General features: G+C 42.8%; 1 protein-coding gene across 3 annotated transcripts in view; it reads left to right on the top strand.

Moving 5' to 3' along the window:
* Positions 1 to 19,724, top strand: part of PUS7 (pseudouridine synthase 7) — a 66,441-nt gene extending 46,717 nt beyond the window's left edge. For all 3 annotated transcript variants that reach the window (XM_031013484.3, XM_031013483.3, XM_031013482.3), the window contains 7 exons: positions 2,910 to 2,971; positions 4,219 to 4,379; positions 6,602 to 6,728; positions 9,639 to 9,740; positions 12,290 to 12,419; positions 17,025 to 17,116; positions 18,358 to 19,724. In XM_031013484.3, the coding sequence (XP_030869344.2) occupies positions 2,910 to 2,971; positions 4,219 to 4,379; positions 6,602 to 6,728; positions 9,639 to 9,740; positions 12,290 to 12,419; positions 17,025 to 17,116; positions 18,358 to 18,494 (811 nt within the window). In that variant the 3' untranslated portion in view covers positions 18,495 to 19,724. The remainder of the gene's footprint in view (positions 1 to 2,909; positions 2,972 to 4,218; positions 4,380 to 6,601; positions 6,729 to 9,638; positions 9,741 to 12,289; positions 12,420 to 17,024; positions 17,117 to 18,357) is intronic.
* Positions 19,725 to 23,775: the final 4,051 nt, after the last annotated feature.

Genomic DNA, 23,775 nt, shown 5'->3' with positions numbered 1-23,775 from the left:
GTATACTAAACCTTTAAAGTGTATGGTAGCATCTTAAAGGTGTTGAAAAGTCCTGTAGTTAAGAAACTGTTTAATATGTTATATCAGGTGTTGGCAAAGGTTTTCTGTAAAGGAACAGTTAGTTAATATTTTAGGCTTTGTGGGCCATTCAATGTTTGTTGCAGGTACTGAGCTCTGGAGTTACACTGCAAAAGCAGCCATGGACAATATGCAAAGCAATGAGCATGGCTGTTTTCCAATAAAACTACAGAATTAGGTGGACAACCAGATTGGGCCTGCAGGCTGTAATTGATATTTAACAAAGGTTTTTTTGTTTTATCGTGTTTTATTTTTGAGACGCAGTCTTGCTCTGTCGCCCAGGCTGGAGTGCAGTGGCACCATCTCGGCTCACTGCAACCTCCGCCTCCTGGGTTCAAGCAGTTCTCCTGCCTCAGCCTCCCAAGTAGCTGGGACTACAGGCACGTGCCACCATGCCCGATTATTTTTTTTTTTTTTTGTATTTTTAGTAGAGATGGGGTTTCACCATGTTAGTCAGGATGGTCTTGATCTCCTGACTTTGTGATTCGCATGCCTCAGCCTCCCAAAGTGCTGAGATTACAGGCATGAGCCACCATGCCCGGCCTAACAAAGGTTTTTTAGTGTAAAAATCTGTGTATTATATCTGTCAGATCAGTCCCTAGTACCAACTAGTACTATACTCTTTTTGTCAGTATTGGCTAAAAGATTATCCAAGTAAACAATTTATCACCGCAGGACTATATTTAAGGACTGACTTAACATGGCTTGTTCCAGGACTGTGGTGGGTGGCCAGCAATAGGAAATCTGTTGATGTAATTACATTATTGGATTGAAAATCCAGGTGATGTCATCGATAGATACCAAATAGCATTTTAGAACATTTAATATCCAGAAATACCCAGTATTGTGTAACTTAAATGTGAAAATAAAGAACCATAATTAACTGGAAAAACAAAAATTAATAGAAGGGGATTCCTATATTCTTTTGATAGGGAAGAGTCTTTCTAAACATGACTCCAAGATGAGAAATCTTAAAGGAAAACTTTCAGATGTAATACACAAAATATAATTTCTGTACAGCAATACTATAGTAAAAGTTAAAGGAAGAATTACATACACTTATAGATTTGCCAACAAAAATATGCTCTAAAGTGTTAACAGTGCTTAATTTCTTAGAGATTGAATAATACATAACCTTTCTTATGTACCGTTCAGTTTTTTGAAAGCATATATAGGCCAGGCATGGTGGCTCATGCCTATAATCCCTGCACTTTGGGAGGCCAAGGCGGGCTGATCACTTGAGGCTAGGAGTTCAAGACCATCCTGGCCAACACGATGAAACCTCGTCTCTACTAAAAATACAAAAATTGGCCGGGCACAGTGGTACATGCCTGTAATCCCAGCACTTTGGGAGGCCGAGGCAGGCGGATCACGTGAGGCCAAGAATTCAAGACCAGTCTGGCCAACATGGCACAACCCCATCTCTACTAAAAATACAAAAATTGGCCAGGCATGGTGGCGCAAGCCTGTAATCTTAGCTATTTGGGAGACTGAGGCACAAGAATCGCTTGAACCCGGCAGGCAGAAGTTGCAGTGAGCTGAGATTGTGCCATTGCACTCCAGCCTGGGCAGCAGAATGAGAGTCCATCTCAAAAAAAAAAAAAAAAAAATTAGGCAGGCGTGCTGACTCAGCCTGTAGTCCCAGCTGTGCAGGAGGATGATGCAGGAGAATTGCTTAAGCCCAAGAGGCAGAGGTTGCAGCGAGCCAAGATCATGCCACTGCATTCCAGCCTAGACAACAGAGGGAGACTGTCTCAACAAATAGAATTTTTTTAAAAAGCATATAACCTTTATAATCATCAAATATATAGATATTTCCATTTTGACAAGAATGATAAGAGTAAATCGTATTTATTCTATTTGCCTAGGCAAGAAGGTATTAACATGGATAAATCTTTTGAGAAGTTTCAAACAAGTTTTCACACATAAAGACTTAACTGCAATTTATATAAATAATACCATGTGGGCCGGGCACGGGGGCTTATGCCTGTAATCCCAGCACTTTGGGAGACCAAGGCGGGTGGGTCACAAGGTCAGGAGTTCGAGACCAGCCTGACCAATATGGTGAAACCCCATCTCTACTAAAAAAAAAAAAAAAAAAAAAAAGTAGCTGGGCAAGGTGGCGGGTGCCTGTAGTCCCAGCTACTCAGGAGGCTGAGGCAGGAGAATGGCGTGAAACCGGGAGGCGGAGGTTGCAGTGAGCCGAGATCGCATCATTGCACTCCAGCCTGGGCAACAGAGCGAAACTTCACCTCAAAAAAATAATAATAAATAAATAATACCATGTGTAACTACTTAAAGCGTGACTGTAGTATTTATACTATTATCACATTTTTAAACTGAAATGATAGTAAATGTTACGGGTAAGCATTATGTTTTCCATTTTATTCTTTTTTTGAAAGTTCTTTTGGCACTTGAAGTTCTTTTACATTTCAAATCTGTATCATATTAGATTTTCTGCCTACTTTTAAGTTTAATAAGATGATGTAGGACCAGGTGTAATGGCTAATACCTGTAATCCCAACACTTTGGGAGGCCAAGGTGGGAAGATCATTTGAGCCCAAAAGTTTAAGACCAATAGTGAGACCCCATCTCTACAATAAATTAAAAACTTAGCCAGGTATGGTGGTATGCATCTGTAGTCCCAGCTACTGTCAGGATGGTGGGAAAGCTGAGGTGGGAGAATCACTAGACTAGAGCCTGGGAGTAGAGCCTGGGAGGTCAAGCCTTCGGTGTATAGTTAATATGATTTGTTGACTCTTCAAAGATTTGTGCATATAAAGTTTTATCTTCATGCAAAATTTAGTAAAATAAATGTTGTTTAATTTTAGAGCTATACTACAAAATTCCTGGACAGAAGTCATGGATTTAATATTGAAACCCCGCTCTGGAGGTGAGAATAAAATTCATGTTAAGAAAATAAATAGAATGTATGGCTAGGTATTCATGAAATTGCTTTGAATAAAAGCTTTTGTGCAAATTGACGTTGTTGTTTCAGTATTTGTTTTTACAATAAAAGTATAAGTTTATATTTTTCAACAGTTTTATATGTATATTTAAGATTTATAATTTATATCCTATTTTAGCTTTTTTTTTTTTTTGGATAAGGAGTTTTAGTCTTGTTTCCCAGGCTGGAGTGCAATGGCATGATCTCAGCTCACTGCAACCTCTGCCTCCTGGGTTCAAGTGATTCTCCTGCCTCAGCCTCCTGAGTAGCTGGGATTATAGGCTTGCATCACCATGCCTGGGTCATTTTGTATTTTTAGTAGAGACAGGGTTTTACCACATTGGCCAGGCTGGTCTCGAACTCCTGGCCTCAAATGATTGGCCTGCCTTGGCCTCCCAAAGTGCTGGGATTACAGGCATGAGCCACCATGCTCAGCCAGAATGTTGCTGGCTGGTCATCCGCCCACCTCAGCCTCCAGGAGTGTTAGGATTACAGGCGTGAGCACCACGCCCAGCCTCTATTTTAGCTCTTTAGCTTGTTCAGTGTATTAATTCATAACTGAACATAAATATATTTTAAAAATGAATATATATTTTTCTTCACTCACTACTAAATCTGAGTGTATAAGAATCTAAAACATTTCACTTGTGTTTATTTTGTTAAAACATAGTGTAATGGAATATAAAAACTTGGCAAAAACACCTTGAGGATTTGCAGTGTGAAGTCACCAAAAACTTTCCAAAGAGTATCTCTAAAATCATCTTGAATGAAAAGGATTAAACTACTGATTGTCAAAATAATTGTGCTCACTTTGGGTAATTCATTTGCAAACTATAAAAAGATAAAATTATCTAATTTTAAGGAAAGTAACCCGTTAAACTTGACATTACAATGGAAAAAGAGAGAAGGAAGAAAGTACTACCGTGTTTTTGTCATGTTGAATCAGCTGTGATAATGAAGTTAAATAGCTTTTACTTTTGACCTGAGGGTGATTGTATGTTGACAAAGCCAAATAGTTCTGTAAACTTTCTGCGTTTCCCATCTTTGCGCTTCCTCAGATGAGTGGAAGCTATAAACAGCACCTATATTTCAAGTAGCATTTTCTAATTTTGTGTTCTCTGTGAAGTGTACTTTAAGTTATGGAAGTCTGTCTATTGGGTAAGTCATTTAACCCTAGCTTTTTTCCCCTGCAGCTGAAAAGGGCTACTTGGTTAAATGCAGAGAAGAATGGGCAAAGACCAAAGACCCAACTGCTGCCCTCAGAAAACTACCTGTCAAAAGGTGTGTGGAAGGGCAGCTGCTTCGAGGACTTTCAAAATATGGAATGAAGAATATAGTCTCTGCATTTGGCATAGTGAGTGCAATTTGTGAAGTCAGGCAATGGCTCAAGGCGTTTTAATGCTTTTTAAATTTCATCTTGAAAGATTTTACTAAACTTTGAAAGAGCAGAAGGTAAATAAGGATCCTTTGGTGATCTCTGAGGTGTTTCACCTGAGTAATCTTTGTTCAAACCCTGAGTGGTGATGTGGGGGTGGATGCGGTCATTACTTATTGAGGGCACAAGAAAAGTGTCATCGTGGAAAACATAATCTTCAGTGGAAATTCTGTGTAAATTAAGTCTCTTGGTATTTGAGAAATTTCGAATCTATTGTGTAGTCATTTCTTGATCATTCCGTTACCAGAACTGTAAACTGCCTTAGTAAAAGGGTTGAACAGTAAGCAGTCTATAGTTGCATTTTAGTCTGGTTTCATCATGGTGATTCAAGAGTAGCCTATGTCAGTATTTGGATATGTATAATCCAGGACTCCATGCACTCCAGCCTGAGCAACAAAGTTAAAGTTAACAAATGTTAAAGTTTAACCCTTAAGCCTAAGTCTTACTTTTCCTAGATGCACAAAGAAAGCAGAATTCTTGCTGCATGGAATTAGTTGTCAGTTCAGTCATTAGGTTCTCTCTTTAACCGTGGAATTATGGGAGAAAAAAGCACTGTTAGCTTGAAAATTGATGTGTAAATTCCTTAAGTTTGAAGACTGTGCCATTGATGTAAGGCAGGCTTGTCCAGCCTGCAGCCTGCGGGCCACATGCAGCCCAGGACAGCTTTGAATGTGGCCCCACACAAATTTGTAAACTTTTCCTAAAACATTATGGCCGAGCATGGTGGCTTATGCCTGTAATCCCAGCACTCTGGGAGGCCAAGGCGGGCAGATCACTTGAAGCTAGGAGTTCGAGACCAACCTGGCCAATGTGGTGAAACTTTGTCTCTACTAAAAATACAAAACAGGCCTGCGCAGTGGCTCACGCCTGTAATTCCAACACTTTGGGAGGCCAACGCAGGTGGATTTCCTGAGGTCTGAAGTTCAAGACCAGCCTGGCCAGCATGGTGAAACCCTGTCTCTACTAAAAATACAAAAAATAGCCAGGCGTGGTGGCAGACGCCTGTAATCCCAGCTACTTGAGAGACTGAGGCAGGAGAATCGCTTGAACCCAAGAGGCAGAGGTTGCATTCAGCCGGGATGGCACCATTGCACTCCAGCCTGGGCAACAAAGTGAGACTCCGTCTCAAAATGAATAAATAAAACGATTGTCTGGACATGGTGGTGCGCACCTATAGTCTCAGCTACTCAGAAGGCTGAGGTGGGAGAATCACGAACCTGGGAGGCGGAAGTTGCAGTGAGCTGAGATCGTGTCATTGCACTCCAGCCTAGGTGACAGAGTGAGACCTTGTCTCAAAAAAATAAAAAAGAAAAAAATGAGAGATTAAAGTAGAAGGAAAAAAGAAAAATGAGAGATTAAAAAGAAAAAGAAAAAATGAGAGATTAAAGTAGAAGTTTTGGCTGGGCACAGTGGCTCAGGCCTGTAATCCCAGCACTTTGGGAGGCTGAGGCTGGTGGATTGCTTGAACCTGGGAGTTTGTGACCAGCCTGGGCAACATGGCAAAACCCTGTCTCTAGAAAGAAAATTCAAAGAACTAGCCTGGCATGGTGGTGCACGCCTGTAGTCGCAGCTACTCGAGAGGCTGGGGTGGGAGAATCACCTGAGCCTGAGCGTTTGAGGCTACAGTGAGCCATGATCACGCCACTGCACTCCAGTCTGGGCAACAGAATGAAAACCTGTCTCAAAAATAAATACATCAAAGTAAATAAATAAGTACAGTAGAAGTTTCTTATTACTACGATTACCACTAACAAGCAAAGTGTCTTAGAAAGTACAGCACTTTTTGGCTGGGCGTGGTGGCTCAGGCTTGTAATTCCAGCACTTTGGGAGGCCAAGGTGGGCGGATCACCTGAGGTCAGGAGTTTGAGACCAGCCTGGCCAACATGGTGAAACCCTGTCTCTACTAAAAATACAAAAATTAGACAGGTGTGGTGGTGTACCCCTGTAATCCCAGCTAGTCTGTAGGCTGAGGTGGGAGAATTGCTTGAACCCGGGAAGTGGAGGCTGCAATGAGCCTAGATCGTGCCACCGCACTCCAGCCTGGGCAAGAGAGCAAGACCCCATCTCAAAAAAAAAAAAAAAGTACAGCACTTTTTATATTTAGAATATGTTTTCTTGCCTATTTTTTTCCTTCCCTCCAGATACCCAGAAATAATCGCTTAATGTATATTCATAGCTACCAAAGCTATGTGTGGAATAACATGGTGAGCAAGAGGATAGAAGACTATGGACTGAAACCTGTTCCAGGGGACCTCGTTCTCAAAGGAGGTAAAAAGGCAGATGTCTTTGTTACTCAGCTAAGCTAGGGTTCATTTAGTTGCCACTAGTGGCTTTAAAATCCATCCTGGCTATTAATTAAGAAAGAGAGATGTGGCGAGGCATGGTGGTACACGCCCATAATCCTGACACTTTGGGTGGCCAAGGTGGGTGGATCACCTGAGGTCAGGAGGTCAAGACCAGCCTGGCCAATATGAAGAAACCCTGTTTCTACTGAAAATACAAAAATTAGCTGGGTGTGGTGGTGCATGCCTATAATCCCAGCTACTCAGGAGGCTGAGGCAGAAGAATCGCTTGAACCCAGGAGGCAGATGTTGCAGTGAGCCAAGATGGTGCCACTGCAGTCCAGCCTAGGTGACACAGTGAGATGCCATCTCAAAAAAAAAAAAGAGATGTCTAGTAAGTTTGAGATGAAGGGACCCTGCAAACTTACATTGGTTAGTTTGTATCTGTATTTTTAAAGAAAAAATGTATATCTGATTTAAGTAAGCACCTCGATCTCAAACTCCCCACCTCGGGTGATCCGCCTGCCTTGGCCTCCCAAAGTGCTGGGATTACAAGTGTGAGCCACTGTGCCCGGCCTGAGTAAGCACCTCTCTCTGGGCCTCCCTTTTCTCAACTCAAATAGGATTTGGGCTAAATGGATGGCTGAAATCACTTTCGAAACTTCGATCTAGGTCTAGCAAATAAATACACCTCTGGATGTGTCTTGTTAGCCAACCTTAAAGAGTTTCTTCAAGTCACTGGGCGCGGTGGCTCACACCTGTAATCCCAGCACTTTGGGAGCCAAGGCGGGCAGATCACGAGGTCAGGAGATCGAGACCATCCTGGCTAACACGGTGAAACGCCGTCTCTACTAAAAATACAAAAAATTAGCCGGGCGTGGTGGCGGGCGCCTGTAGTCCCAGCTACTCAGGAAGCTGAGGCAAGAGAATGGCGTGAACCCGGGAGGCAGAGCTTGCAGTGAGCCGAGATCACACCACTGCATTCCAGCCTGGGCGACAGTGGGAGACTGTCTCAAAAAAAAAAAAAAAGAGTTTCTTCAAACTCAAATAGAATGGGCATTTAGTATATGCTGTGCCCAAAATGTTCCCAAGACACTGCTAATATCCCATCTTCCATGGAGCCCATTGTGTGTGCCAGGCCTTGGCACTAAGCCCTGTACCTGTGTCTTTTAGTTTAAAGCCTCAGTGTTACTGTGAAGTACTTTCTGTTTTTTCAGGTGAGGTTTAGTCACTTGCCCAAAGTTCCACAGCTAGTTTAAAAAAAAAAAAAAAAACAGAAAAAACTGAGATTCAGAGTTCTATCTGATTCCAAACTCCATGTGTGTCTCTGGCATACTAGGCTACCATCTATTAGCTGAATACATGATCTGCTCATCTGCAGGCAGACCCCATAAACCCACTAAGGTTCTAACTCTGTTCAGAAATTTTAAATTATTTTTCCTGATTTAGCTTTTTTTCCTCATGCCATGTTGGTCACATCCAGTGTATTTTAATGTCCTGGGTGCCGCTGTCTTTCATCCTCTTAAGTACATTCCAGTTTTTTTTTTTTTTAACTGTTTTTTTTTTTTTCCAGCAAAATGCATCCATTTATGATGCCACTGCAAATACGATTTTGTAGTATGGTGGCTTTTCAAAGTGTTTTCTTGTGTTACTTTATTTAAGAAAGATAGAGGAACTGATTTTAAATAGTAGGCATTCAAAAAAATGTGGATGCAGCTGAGAGATAAATGTTTTTAAATTTTCATTGAAATTTTTACTTTAGATTTGGTGCAGTAGCTCACACCCGTAATCCCAGTACTTTGGGAGGCCAGGGCAGCAGAATCACTTGAGCCCAAGAGTTCAAGACCAGCCAGGGCAACAAAGACCCATCTCTACAAAAAATTAAAAAACTAACCAGGCGTAGTAGCACACACTTACAGTCCCAGCTTCTCAAGAGGGTGAGGCAGGAGGATCACTTGAGCCCAGGAGGTTGAGGCTGCAGTGAACCTTAATCACACCACTGCACTCAGCCTTAGTGGCAGAGCAAGACCCTGTCTCAAAAAACAAAAAAAGAATTTCTTTTACTTTTTCTAAGTCCTTGATTTTTATTTCTTGGGTAGAGTAGAAAAGACAGAAGGATATATATCCAAACTTAATTTTTTTTTTTTTCCTTTGAGACAGGGTCTCACTCCAAGACCCAGGCTGGAGCACAGTGGTACAGTCACATCTCACTGCAGCCTCAACCTGCCAGGCTCAGGTGATCCTCCTGCCTTAGCCTCCCAAGTAGGTGGGACTACAGGTGTTTGCCACCACACCCAGCTAATTTTTATATTTTTTGTAGAGATGGGGTTTCGCCATGTTGTCTAGGCTGCTCTGGAACTCCTGGGCTCAAGCAGTCTACCCACCTCAGCATCCCAGAGTGCTGGGATTACAGGCGTGAGCCACTGCTCCTGGCCCCAGCTTAATTTCTTTTTCCTTTTTTTCTTTCTTTTTTATTTTGAGAGGAGTTTCACTCTTGTCACCCAGGCTGGAGTGCAACGGTGTGATCTCAGCTCACCGCAACCTCCGCCTCCCGGGTTCAAGCAATTCTCCTGCCTCGGCCTCCCGAGTAGCTGGGATTACAGGCATGCGCCACCATGCCTGGCTAATTTTAGTATTTTTAGTAGAGATGGGGTTTCTCCATGTTGGTCAGGCTAGTCTCGAACTCCCAACCTTGGGTGATCCACCCACCTTGGCCTCCCAAAGTGCTGGGATTACAGGCGTGAGCCACCACGCCTGGCATAATTTAAGCTTTTAAGTCACTGAACCTGTACCAACTTGTACTTCTGACTTGCTTAGATGTGTATAATTTTAGAAGACTGAGTTCATAACAATATTGCCTATTTTCTTAATTTATTGTTCACTTGTGAATTTACAGCCACAGCCACCTATATTGAGGAAGATGATGTTAATAATTACTCTATCCATGATGTGGTAATGCCCTTGCCTGGTTTCGATGTCATCTACCCAAAGCATAAAAGTAAGTTCCCTGTATGGGGAAAATAGTTAAAACAAGTTTAACATAATGAAGCTACTATTTCAAGCATATATAAACTTTGGTTATTTATGACAGTCTCCCAGAAAGGGATGCATTCACATGGAAAATTTAAATTAAGAAACTCTACCTCTGAATCTAAAATAAAAGTTGAAATTATAAAATAAATAGGTCAGGCGCGGTGGCTCACGCCTATAATCGATCCCAACATTTTGGGAGGCTGAGATGGGTGGATCGCTTGAGCTCTGGAATTCGAGACCAGCCTGGGCAACCTGGCAAAACCCCGTCTCTACTAAAAATACAAAAATTAGCTGGGCCTGGTAGTGCACACCTGTGGTTCCAGCTACTTGGGAGGCTGAGGTGGAAGGATATCTTGAGCCCAGGAGGCAGAGGTTGCAGTGTGCCAAGATCATGCCACTGCACTCCAGCCTCAGCGACAGAGCAAGACTCTGTCTCAGAAAAAAAAAAAAAAAGGGAAGGGGGGGATTTGTTAGGGAAATTGGCCTGCTTGATTGTGGAGTTGAGAAGTCCCACGACAGGCCATCTGCAAATGGGAGAACTGGGAAAGCCAGCAGAATGGTTTAGTCCAAGTGTGAAGGCCTCAGAACCAGGGAAGCCAATGATGTAACTCTCAGTTGGAGGTCAAAGACTTGAGACCTGGGGAACCACCAGTATAAGTCCCAGAGTCCATAGGCCAGAGAACCTGGAGTTGACATCCAGAGACAGGCGAAGAAGGGCATCTGGCTCTGGGAAGGAGAGGGAGAGAATTCAGCCTTCCTCTGCCTTTATGTTCCATCCAGGCCCCCAGCCGACTGGAGGTGTGCGCCCACCTTGAGGGCAGATCTTCCCCATTCTGCCCACCAACTCACATGCCAGTCTTCTCTAGAAACATCCTCACCAACACAGCCGGCACAGTCCGGTCACTCTAATCAAATGCCAAACCACCTGGATTTCCCTCTGAGAAGAAGGCTGAGCTCAGTGCCTACTGAAGCAGTGAAAATAAATCATGTTTTACTAGCTGTTGGGGTCTCCCTTACCCCAGTCAAGTTGACACCCAAAATCAACTATCATAAGAAAGAAAACATTATTTTCCTCTTCTCTCTTAAACCTTTTGGGATCAGGAACTTTGCCAGTACCAATTAGAACATAAATTCAGCAAAGCCTTTGACAAAGCCGTTCATGAAAACCTTGTAGCCAGGATGGCCATTTGTAGACTGGATGGGTGATATTTCAGGTTTCTGGGTATGTAACACATGCATACCTGGTACCTGACAGTGCTTGATTGAGGGATCCCTGTTGTCCTTAGTGTGTGGTGAGGGACCTGTTCTAGCCAATATTTTTTATGAGTAACTTGAACAAAGAAATTTGCTTGTTATATTTGCAAATTGTGCAAAATAGTTAGTATTAATTATATGAAAAATACATGTTTAAGAATTGCATAATATTCTACTGCAGTATTAATTTTAAAAACACAATTTCAATGTATTTGCATTTGTCCATCCATTAATTTATCAAATATGTATGACACCTCATATTCAATGTCTTGTATTAGTTACTGAATGAGTAGAAGGCTAGCAAAAGTTGTAATAGAGGGGCAAGTTTGCAATAAATAATTTAGTAAGATGTTAAAAAAAAAAAAAGAACTGCAGAGGGTATTTAATAGGAATAAATGTAAATTCCCACATTTATGCCCAGTGATCAAATGCCGATAGAAAAGGCCCAGTTTGATAGTAGTTTGTATAAAAAGCTTAAGATATCTGGAGTTATTGTTGTGTGTGAGCCTGTTACCCTGGGGCAGATAAAAGGTTTGGTGGGAAATACAGAAATGTTAAAGGAGGGACAGCTAAGGGAAGCATTGTTTGGTCTAGAGAAGATACGGCTGAAAGATCCAGTACTTATGACTATATGTGAAAGAAGACAGTTAATCCACTGTGTTCCAAAGCGTCAACAGAAGTTATAAGAAAATGGATTTCAGCTTGGAATAGGAAGAACTTTCTAATAATTGCATGCCTCACAAAGAAGTATTTCCCCATTAATGACTGTGCAAGCAAAGGCTGGAAGACTGTCTCTCTTGAGTGCTATAAAAAAGACTCTACATCAGGTGCGCGGGTGAGCCAGATGGTTTTCCAAGGTCTCTTATTTTTATACATTTATTTATAACTACCTCTTCCAGAGAGAGTTTGAAGCCTCTGTATATGCTGTCTTCCAACTCTCAGCCCATATAAAATGCAGTTTAGCAACTTTGGATGAAATGGCCTTTTGTAGTTGGCTTGGGAACCTTACACCACAGGTACTATGACTGGTTCCAAAAATAACTTAAAAATTGGCCAAACCAAAGCTCAGTACACCCTGTAGTCCTAGTTACTAAGTCACTAAATTTTGATTCCAGGGAACAGATTTTGGATTATAAATTAAGGTGACTAATTTTATTAGGGCAGTCTAACTGAACTTACATGTTACTCTCTTTATAATCTAGTTCAGGATAACTTGACTGACAAGCTGCATTTCAACCAACTTTTTGTATTTTATATTAGTTCAAGAAGCCTACAGGGAAATGCTCACAGCTGACAATCTTGATATTGACAACATGAGACACAAAATTCGAGATTATTCCTTGTCAGGGGCCTACCGAAAGATCATTATTCGTCCTCAGAATGTTAGCTGGTGAGTAATCATCTAGAATGAAATAGAACTGAATTACCATATAAGTTGTAAGCTTTTGCTTCACTTTATATAGAGTCATGTACTGCACAAGAATTTTCAGTCAGTGACAGATTGCTTATATGATGGTGGTATCATAAGATTATAACACCATGTTTTTACTTACCTTTTGTTTTTTTTGGTTTTTTTTGAGACGGAGTTTCACTAGTCACCCAGGCTGGAGCACAATAGCATGATCTCGTCTCACTGCAACTTCTGCCTCCCAGGTTCAAGTGATTCTCCCGTCTCAGCTTCCAGAGTAGCTAGGATTACAGGCACCTGCCACCACACCTGGATAATTTTTGTATTTTTAGTAGAGGCAGGGTTTCACCATACTGGCCAGGCTGGTGTCAAACTCCTGACTTCAGGTGATCCTCCTGCCCCGGCCTCCCAAACCGCTGGGATTACAGGCGCGAGCCACCACACCTGGCCTTACCTTTTTTCTTTTCTCTCTTTTATCTTCTTTTCTTTTCCTTTTCTTTCTTTTTCTTTTCCTTTTCTATCTTTTTCTTTTCTTTTTTTTTTAATAAGAAAGTTCTATTTGGTTTTATTTTTTTGTTGTTTTTTTTTGCTTTCTTTTTTTTTTTTTTTATTGATCATTCTTGGGTGTTTCTCGCAGAGGGGGATTTGGCAGGGTCATAGGACAATAGTGGAGGGAAGGTCAGCAGATAAACAAGTGAACAAAGGTCTCTGGTTTTACTAGGCAGAGGACCCTGCGGCCTTCCGCAGTGTTTGTGTCCCTGGGTACTTGAGATTAGGGAGTGGTGATGACTCTTAACGAGCATGCTGCCTTCAAGCATCTGTTTAACAAAGCACATCTTGCACCGCCCTTAATCCATTCAACCCTGAGTGGATACAGCACATGTTTCAGAGAGCACAGGGTTGGGGGTAAGGTCATAGATCAACAGGATCCCAAGGCAGAAGAATTTTTCTTAGTACAGAACAAAATGAAAAGTCTCCCATGTCTACTTCTTTCTACACAGACACAGCAACCATCCGATTTCTCAATCTTTTCCCCACCTTTCCCCCTTTTCTATTCCACAAAACCGCCATTGTCATCATGGCCCGTTCTCAATGAGCTGTTGGGTACACCTCCCAGACGGGGTGGTGGCCGGGCAGAGGGGCTCCTCACCTCCCAGAAGGGGCGGCCGGGCAGAGGCGCCCCCCACCTCCCGGATGGGGTGGCTGGCCGGGCGGGGGCTGACCCCCCACCTCCCTCCCGGACGGGGTGGCTGCCGGGCGGAGATGCTCCTCACTTCCCAGACGGGGTGGCTGCCGGGCGGAGGGGCTTCTCACTTCTCAGATGGGGCAGCTGCCGGGCGGAGGGGCTCCTCACCTCTCAGATGGGGCGGTCGGGCAGAGACGCTCCTCACCTCCCAGACAGGGTCGCGGCCGGGCAGAGGCACTCCTCACGTCCCAGACGGGGCGGCGGGGCAGAGGCGCTCCCCACATCTCAGACGATGGGTGGCCGGGCAGAGATGCTCCTCACTTCCTAGATGGGATGGCGGCCGGGAAGAGGCGCTCCTCACTTCCCAGACTGGGCAGCCAGGCAGAGGGGCTCCTCGCATCCCAGATGATGGGCGGCCAGGGAGAGACGCTCCTCACTTCCCAGACGGTGTGGCGGCCGGGTAGAGGCTGCAATCTCGGCACTTTGGGAGGCCAAGGCAGGCGGCTGGGAGGTGGAGGTTGTAGCGAGCCGAGATCACGCCACTGCACTCCAGCCTGGGCACCATTGAGCACTGAGTGAACAAGACTCCGTCTGCAATCCCGGCACCTCGGGAGGCCGAGGCTGGCGGATCACTGGCGGTCAGGAGCTGGAGACCAGCCCGGCCAACACAGCGAAACCCCGTCTCCACCAAAAAAATACGAAAACCAGTCAGGCGTGGCGGCACGCGCCTGCAATCGCAGGCACTCGGCAGGCTGAGGCAAGAGAATCAGGCAGGGAGGTTGCAGTGAGCCGAGATGGCAGCAGTACAGTCCAGCTTCGGCTCGGCATCGGAGGGAGACCGTGGAAAGAGAGGGAGAGGGAGACCGTGGGGAGAGGGAGAGGGAGAGGGAGCTATCTTTTTCTTTTCTTTCTTTTCTTTTTTTTTTCTTAATAGAGGCAGGTTCTTTCTCTGTCACCCAGGCTGGAATGCAGTGGCATAATCATGGCTTCCTGCAGCCTCAAGCTCCTGTGCTCAAGCAATCCTCCCACCTCGGCCTCCCAAAGTATTGGGATTACGGGCATGAGCCACCACGTCCAGCCTGTGCCTTTTCTGTGTTTAGATGCACAAGTACTTAAACCATTGTGTTACAGTAGCCTCCAGTATTCAGTACAGTAACATGCTGTATAGGTTTGTAGCCTAGGAGCAATAGGCTATAGTCTGTAACCAAGGCGTGTAGTAGGCTATACCATCTGTGTTTGTGTAAGTACATTCTGTGATGTTTACACGGTGATGAAATGCCTGACAAGGGTTAGAACATGTCCCTCTTGTTAAGCAGTGCATGACTGTACTTTTTCAGTGCTTACAACCCAGCATATAAGTGTTTCATAAGTGTCAGTTATTATTGTTATTATTACTATTGTTACCACTACTGCTACTACTTTGTATTTTTCAAATCATCAAGAAGTAAATGAAGCTAAGCCGGGCACAGTGTCTCATAAGTAAGCCCGGAGACTCCAGAGGCTGAAGCGGGAGGATTGCTTGAGGTCAGGAGTTTGAGACGAGCCTGGGCAATATAGTGAGACCCTGTCTCTAAAAAAAGAAAAGAAATAAAGAAGCTGTTTTGAATATAAACAGTTATGGGAAGTGAGTTCATTTACATTTTGTTGGCATCACTGAATTATTGAAGAAATGTGTAGAGTGAACTTTTTTCCTATTTCTAAAAACTTAGATTTGCTTTCAGAGCTATCTCTGAGCAAATTACCTTACTTAGAATTAGCTGTGAGTTCCAAACACTGCTCTGGTTGTTTTAATATCATGTTTCTAGAGAGGAAAAGATACTTGTGTTAGTTCGTTTAAAAATACTTTATTGGAAGCCCAAGGTGGGAGGATCACTTGAGCCTAGGAGCTTGAGACCTGCCTCCGCAACATAGCAAGACCGTCTCTACAAAAAATTAAAAAAATTAGCCTGGTGTGATGGTGCACACCTGTAGTCCCAGCTGTTTGGGAGGCCGATGTGGGAGGATTGCTTGAGCCTAGAAGGTCGAGGCTGCAGTAAGCTGTGATCATGCCACTGCCCTCCAGCCTGGGTGACAAAACGAAACCCTGTCTCAAAAACAAATTTTAATACCCAATATTATCTAAAGCTTTATTTGATAATTTAAAAATGAAATCCTGAACTAGTTGCCTATTTCCAGGAAATTATTTTATTCCCTATTTCTTTCTCTTCTCCATCTCTCTTACCTCCTCCTCTCTGGATTATAGGCAAGAGGTCCACATGGTTGGACTTTGTCTTCCCCACTCCAGAGAACTGTTCCTTCTCAGTAACAAGCTGTTGTTGGTTGTGGCACCCAGTCTGGAGAAAATGTAAATGCCATAAGTAATTTGATCACAGCTGTGCAAAGTGAAGTTTACTGCCTCTCAACTTCATTTAAAAAGAATTGTCGGCCGGGCACGGTGGCTCACGCCTGTAATCCCAGCACTTTGGGAGGCCGAGGCGGGCGGATCACGAGGTCAGGAGATCGAGACCATCCTGGCTAACACGGTGAAACGCCATCTCTACTAAAATACAAAAAATTAGCCGGGCATGGTGGCAGGCGCCTGTAGTCCCAGCTACTCGGGAGGCTGAGGCAGGAGAATGGTGTGAACCCGGGAGGCGGAGCTTGGAGTGAGCCAAGATCGCACCACTACACTCCAGCCTGGGCGACAGAGCGAGACTCCGTCTAAGAAAAAAAGATTTGTCAGTTGTACATTTTTAAAATTTTAATTATTAATGTGAAGAAATGGGGTTTCACCATGTTACCCACGCTGGTCTTGAACTCCTGGGCTTAGTCAGTCATCCCACCTCGGCCGCCCAAAGTGTTGGGATTAGAGGCATGAGCCACCATGCCTGGCCCCAGTTGTACATTTTTAAATAACTAATAGAATATAATTGGATTGAGCCTATTATATTTGGGCACAGTGGCTCACGTTATAATCCCAGCAGTTTGGGAGACTGTGGCGGGTGGATCACCTGAGGTCAGGAGTTTGAGACCTCCCTGGCCAACATAGTGAAACCCCATCTCTACTAAAAATACAAAAAATTAGCCAGGCATGGTGGCAGACACCTATAGTCCCAGCTACTTGCGAGACTGAGGCAGGAGAATTGATTGAACCCAGGAGGCAGAGGTTGCAGTGAGCCAAGATCACACCACTGCACTCCAGCCTAGGTGACAGAGTTGAGACTCCATCTCAAAAAAAAAAAAAAATTATATATATAAGCAAAACTTAGGTATAAAATCTGGCCCTGCTGTATTATTCAAGATTCCTAACTATAATTATTTACAGTAAACTTACTTTTCTTGCTAAATAAATGATGATGAGTGGCTTAGTACCTTTTATGAAAGTTCACATTCACACTTATCTTTATTCATATGTTTTGAAGGGAAGTCGTTGCATATGATGATCCCAAAATTCCACTTTTCAACACAGATGTGGACAACCTAGAAGGGAAGACACCACCAGTTTTTGCTTCTGGTAAGTTTACTCAGTCATCAGCTCTGTGTTGACTTTGAAATGTTTTGTTAAACAAAAACTTAATTTTTTTTTGAAAACTGCTCTTACAAGCACTACCACCACCCATGATTTCATTGTTGTGTTTTATGACCTTACTTTCACAATTATGGCTGGAAGTTAGTGATTAAAACCAGTAAATCCTCCTGAAAATAAGTGCATGTCATAGATGGTTGTGATATTAGGTGATGGAGTATTTCTCCCCATCCCCCACAGAGACTTACCAAAGGTGAGTGAAAATTCAGGAAGAGTCTAAAAAATTAAATTGGTTGGCCAGGCGCGGTGGCTCATGCTTGTAATCCCAGCACTTTGGGAGGCCGAGGCGGGCAGATCACGAGGTCAGGAGATCGAGACCACGGTGAAACCCCGTCTCTACTAAAAATACAAAAAATTAGCCGGGCGTGGTGGCGGGTGCCTGTAGTCCCAGCTACTTGGAGAGGCTGAGGCAGGAGAATGGTGTGAACACGGAAGGCGGAGCTTGTAGCGAGCCGAGATCGCGCCACTGCACTCCAGCCTGGGCGACAAAACAAGACTCCGTCTCAAAAAAAAAAAAAAAAAAAATTGGTGGCTGGGCGTGGTGGCTCACACCTGTAATCCCAGCAGTTTGGGAGACCGAGACGAGTGGATCACTTGAGGTCAGGAGTTCCAGACCAGCCTGGCCAACATGACAAAACCCCGTCTCTACTGAAAATAAAAAAAAAAATTAGGTGGGCGTGGTGGTGGGCACCTGTAATCCCAGCTACTCGGGAGGCTGAGGCAGGAGAATCGCTTCAACCCGGGAGGTGGAGGCTGCAGTGAGCTGAGATTACACCACTGCACTCCAGTCTGGGCAACATAGCAAGACTCTGTCTCAAAAAAAAAATTAATTAATTAATTAAATTGGCATTCTCATCATCAAATTCTTGTTCTGTTTTTTCCCAGGCCATAATTTATTATTATTTCTTTAACTTTACATGCATTTCTCTTTTGTGTTCTTCTGTCATCTGCCTTTTTGTGAAAGTTCCTGGGCAGAATTTCTGTAACCATTCAGCAGGTTCACACTCACAGATCTCTTACTTCCACGGTCTCATTCTCCGAGGCCCCCTGGGAAGTGGAGTCTAAGGAAAGCAGCACAGTTCTTTGTATTTGCTTAGAGATTATGTGACTCTCGCTGGTCTGTCTGCAGCTGCCTTCATTTTCTGACTGTTTTCTTTCTTGCCTTGCAGAAGGCAAATACAGGGCTCTGAAAATGGATTTTTCTCTACCCCCTTCTACTTACGCCACCATGGCCATTCGAGAAGTGCTAAAAATGGATACCAGTATCAAGAAGCAGACGCAGCTGAATACAACCTGGCTTCGCTGAGCAGTACCTTGTCCACAGATTAGAAAATGTACACAAGTGTTTGCTTCCTGGCTCCCTGTGCATTTTTGTCTTAGTTCAGACTCATATATGGATTTCAAATCTTTGTAATAAAAATTATTTGTATTTTTAAGTTTTTATTAGCTTGAAATAATTTGCAATATTTGTACATGTACACAAATCCTGAGGTTCTTAATTTTAGCTCAGAATATAAATTAGTCAAAATACACTTCAGGTGCTTAAATCAGAGTAAAATGTCAGCTTTACAATAATAAAAAAAGGACTTTGGTTTAAAGTAGCAGGTTTAGGTTTTGCTACATTCTCAAAAGATAGCAGGAGTATTTGACACATCTGTGATGGAGTATACAACAATGCATTTTAAGAGCAAATGCAACAAAACAAATCTGGACTATGGATAAATAATTTGAGAGTTGCCACCCACAAATATAAATACAGTACTCATGCTGACTGAAATAATAAGACATCTACAAATTTATAAACAAAAAGTGATTGTCATTATCCTGCTTATGTACTAGATTCAGGCAAGCATTATAGACTTTTTGGTTGCAGTGGCTTTTGCATTTATATTATCAATGCCTTGCAGGAACATTGCGTTGATAGGCCCATTTTATTTTTTTCTTTTTTTTTTCGAGACAGGATCTCACTCTGTAGCACAGGCTGGATTGCAGTGCAATCCTGCAATTCTCAATCTTGCACTGCAGCCTCGACCTCCCAGGCTCCAGTGACTCTCCCACCTCAGCCTCCTAAGTAGCTGGGAGTACAGGCACGCACCACCACGCCTAGCTGATTTTTATATTTTTTTGTAGAGACGGGGGTTTTGCCATGTTGCCGAGGCTAACTCCTGGGATTACAGGCATGAGCTGTGCTGGCCGGGTTTTTTTTCTTGATGTAAACGTGTACAGCTGTTTTATTAGTTAAGGTCTAATTTTTACTCTAGGTGCCTTTTATGTTCAGAACTCTTTCCACTGGACTGGTATTTGCTCAAAAATAAATAATGGTAGAGAAGAAAACTATAAAAATGGACAAGGCTTTCTTCTATCAGTAGCGTTTACCCTTTGTCACCAGTGGCTTTGGTATTTCCATGTCTGGCATTGCATAAACTTCTCTGGTGTGAAAGGATAAATATGCCTTTCTAAAGTTGTATATCAAAATTGTATCAATTTTTATTTTCTATGATTTCTAGAAACATGTAATAAATATTTTTAAAATCTCCTTTCTACTGGTTATGTAAAAATCAAATAAATATATCAAAATGAGTGCAGATAAGAATCTTGACCTTGACTAAAGGTAAGGAACTAAATGAATGTGGGATCCTCATCAGAAATGGTGTTGACACCAAAATGTGTTGTGATCAGCTGTGAAGTATGAGGATAATCTGAGTCAAATGCTACGAATAATTGACTGTGTTGGACTGGACTCCAGGTTATTGGAATCACTCACTCACCTTCCAATGTGTTTTATGGAGTAGAAAAGAAAGGCATGGAAAAGAGCTACCATACCAGGAGCATCGCACCATAGGAATGTGAATGACATTTGTCTTGTATCTGGTAGTAGAAATGAGATTCGGAACTGTTTTTCAACCCTTTTGTTTTAATGACATCCACCACCACCACACTGCTGAGGCTTAAAAAAGATTGGAAATAGCATGGTAAATTTTATATTTTTATATATTTATATATATATATATATATATATTTTTTTTTTAGACAGTGTTGTTCTGTCACCCAGGCTGGAGTGCAGTGGCGTGATCCTGGCTCTCTGCAACCTCCCACTACCAGGTTCAAGTGACTCTTGTGCCTCAGCCTCGTAAGTAGCTGGGATTACAGGCACCGCTGCCAGGCCTGGCTAATTTTGTATTTTTAGTAGATGCGGAGTTTCGCCATGTTAGCTAGGCTGGTCTCAAACTCCTGGCCTAAAGTGATCTGCCCACGGCTACCTCCCAAAGTGCTGGGATTACAGACGTGAGCCACCATGCCCAGCCCAGTCAATTATCCTTTTTGCTAGCTAGTTTTGAAAGAATATTTTGTCCTAGGTCAGGCACGGTGGCTCACACCTGTACACTTTGGGAGACCAAGGTGGGAGGATTGCCTGAGCCCAGGAGCTTGAGACCAGCCTGGGCAACATAGTGAGACCCTGTCTCAAATATATATATATATATTTTTTGTCTTGCAAAAGCTAAACATGTATTAAATGTATAGTAGTCCTGTCTGTACCTTCCAGTAATAGCTGGAGTTCTCCTTCATCTGACAGAAAATTATTTATGAAGGGATCTAAGTCTTTCTGTTGCAATTGCATTCAGCAGTCCTGCATTTACAGGTTGAGTATCCCTTAAACACAAAATGCCTGGGACTAGAAGTGTTTTGGATTTTCATTTTTTTTTTAGATTTGTACTTCAACTTACTGGTTGGAATCCAAAAATCCAAAATGCTCCAATGAGCAAGTTTTGGATTTTGGATTTTCAGATTTGGGGTGCTCAACCAGTATAAATTTGCATTCCAAAACAAAAGTGAAGCTAAACTTGTGTTTTCTTCATCTGGGAAATACTTACGGCTCTATCGTTAACTTTCCTGGCTGTGTTAGCTAGTCCCAGTTTGTACATGTCTCTTCGTAAACACCAGTGGATAAATAATGATTCAAGGCAGATTCTTCAAGCTGTTTTGAGACTCAGGGGGCACACCACCTAACTCTAGGGACTTAGTCAACCTGAAATAAATCATTGCCTTAGCATAGAATTCAGAACATTTTTTGTTGTTCAGAAAGGGAGGAAGTTTCTCTTAGACAAATTTACAAAGCCTGAAAGCAACCTCATCCTCAACATAAAAGTATCATTGCTTCCTAAATTTTTGCCTAAAATAAATAATAAAGGATCATTCTTTTTATTATAATGTAAAACCAACACTATTCCGTAACAGGAAAGGAAGCTAAATAATCAAAATTGTTCTTTCCAATGTTTTTATTCATGGTTTCATGTTGTAGATAATAACCAGACTGCTATTATACTAATAAAAAAAATCCTGATTGCTTCCTGAATCTTCCTGGTTTCATGTTGTAGGTAATAACTAGACAGCCATTATACCAGTTTTAAAAATTTCTGGTTGATTCCTGAATCAACCAAAAAATTGGTAACAGCTGCAATAGTACATCAGTACTTAAAACTTCACCAGTTGCTCCAGGCTGTATGAATTAACATCGACTGGTATTTGCACTGGAATGCATTTTGTGGTCAATTTGCACTTAAAAAAAATAAGGATGTGTGTGTGTAATACAAAATAGAATACATATAAATGTTTTATAGCTACCTATGTGCACTGATGTGCATGTGCCTTTTTGAAACCAAAGCAGACCTGGAGTGTACCATGTAGTTTTTTATTTCAGATATATGAAGAAATGAAACCACACTGGAAGAATTACAAAGCTGAGTATGGCCAGCTTCTCATCTTTGTAAATTCAAAAGCATTTGCTTGCTCAGCAAAGGATAACTTTAAGGCTTTCTTTGTTCAGTGAAATCTGCTTTTCCACTTAGTGTAGGGTAGAACTTAGTTTTGGATCATGAACACCTTGGAAAATCTGAGGGAGAAGTATAGACATTGCTTCCAGGAGAAGGAAAGTGGGAAAGTGTATCCATATGTGTGTGTGTTACAAATTCATGCAAACTTTTTATATAATTTTAGTGGCTTCAATGTATTCAGTAAGACCCCCTACTCTAGGTAAGTGCTTTCCAACCTTTAATGTACTTAAGAGTCACCTGGTGATCTTATTAAACTGCAGGATGTATTTCAGGAAGTCCAGGTAGAATATGAAATACTGCATTTCTAACCAGTTCCCTACATGTGCTGCTGTTATCCAGACCTGTACTGGCCAACACAGTGGCCACTAGCCATGTGGCTACTTAAACTTGACTTAAGCTTCTCAGTCACAGTTTCAACTGCTCCATAGCCAAATATATGGCTAGTGGCTCTGTGGTGTACAGCACTGACCCAGTTAATAAATCACCTGAGATACAAAGGAGAGTCTACATTGATCAGATGTGATACTGTTGCAGGCTGGGTGCTGCAGCTCATGCCTGTAATCCCAGCACTTTGGGAGGCCGAGGCGGGCGGATCACTTGAGGTCAGGAGTTCAAGACCAGCCTGGCCAACATGGTAAAACCCCGTCTCTACTAAAAATACAAAAATCAGCCAGGCATAGTGGCAAATGCCTGTAATCCAGCTACTCGGGAGGCTGAGGCAGAATTGCTTGAACCCAGGAGGCAGAGGTTGCAGTGAGCCAAGATCACACCATTGAACTCCAGCCTAGGCAACAGAGAGAAACTCCATTTGAAAAAAAAAAAAAAAAAGTGATACAGTTGCAAATGTTGCAGAATTTCTGCTCCTTAGTTCAGCTAAATCCAAGCTCTTGTGTCATGACCAGGAAAAAGTTAGGCACAGACACATTGAAGGGTGAGGGGAACAGAATTTATTGGGCAAAATGGGCAAAAGAAAAAAAACTCTCAGAGAAGCAAGAGGGGTTTCTGCTAACAGGCCCCACCTCACAGATTGATTCCAGGCCATACACAGGAACTGAAGAACCCAGGCTCCTTCCCCCTGCAAGCAGCGTGAACTTCTGTGACTCCGTCCTGTTCTCCCAGTGCTCAGGCCGGTCCAAGATTCTCCTGGGACCCTCCCCTGTATTTTCCTCTTGCTTCTATCAACACCTGGTGATGCTGATGATTACAGGCAAACAATGAATATATGTGCAAAAGGGATTACATTGTAATTAGATCCAAGGCTCATATTGATGACCTAATATTTCACACTTGAGATCGCTAAGAGCCTTCCTTAAACTCACTTCCATGCTTCTTATTTTTTGGCTTCCTCCAGGATCACTAATAATTCTTTTTTCCTTGTTTGTTTGTTTGAGACGGAGTCTCACTCTGTCACCCAGGCTGGAGTACAGTGGCGGGATCTCAGCTCACTGCAACCCCTGCCTCCTGGGTTCAAACAATCCTCCCACCTCAGCCTCCCGAGTAGCTGGGACCACAAGCACGTGTCACCATACCTGACTAATGTTTTTGTATTTTTGGTAGAGAAGAAGTTTCGCCATGTTGGCCAGGTGGGTCTCGAACTCCAGGGCTCAAGTGATCCACACATCTCAGCCTCCCAAAGTGCTGGGATTACAGGCGTGGGTCACTGCTCCCCGCCTTTTCTTTCTTTGCTACCCTTGTCCAAAGGTTTCGTCAAACCATTCTTAAGGCACTGTGGCCTTGTTACTCCATACAGAAAAT

This window comes from Gorilla gorilla, chromosome 6 (genome assembly GCF_029281585.2).
Source record: "Gorilla gorilla gorilla isolate KB3781 chromosome 6, NHGRI_mGorGor1-v2.1_pri, whole genome shotgun sequence".
NCBI classification, from domain to species: domain Eukaryota; kingdom Metazoa; phylum Chordata; class Mammalia; order Primates; family Hominidae; genus Gorilla; species Gorilla gorilla.
Note: the sequence above shows the minus strand (reverse complement) of the source record. Positions and strands in the feature narration are given on the sequence as shown.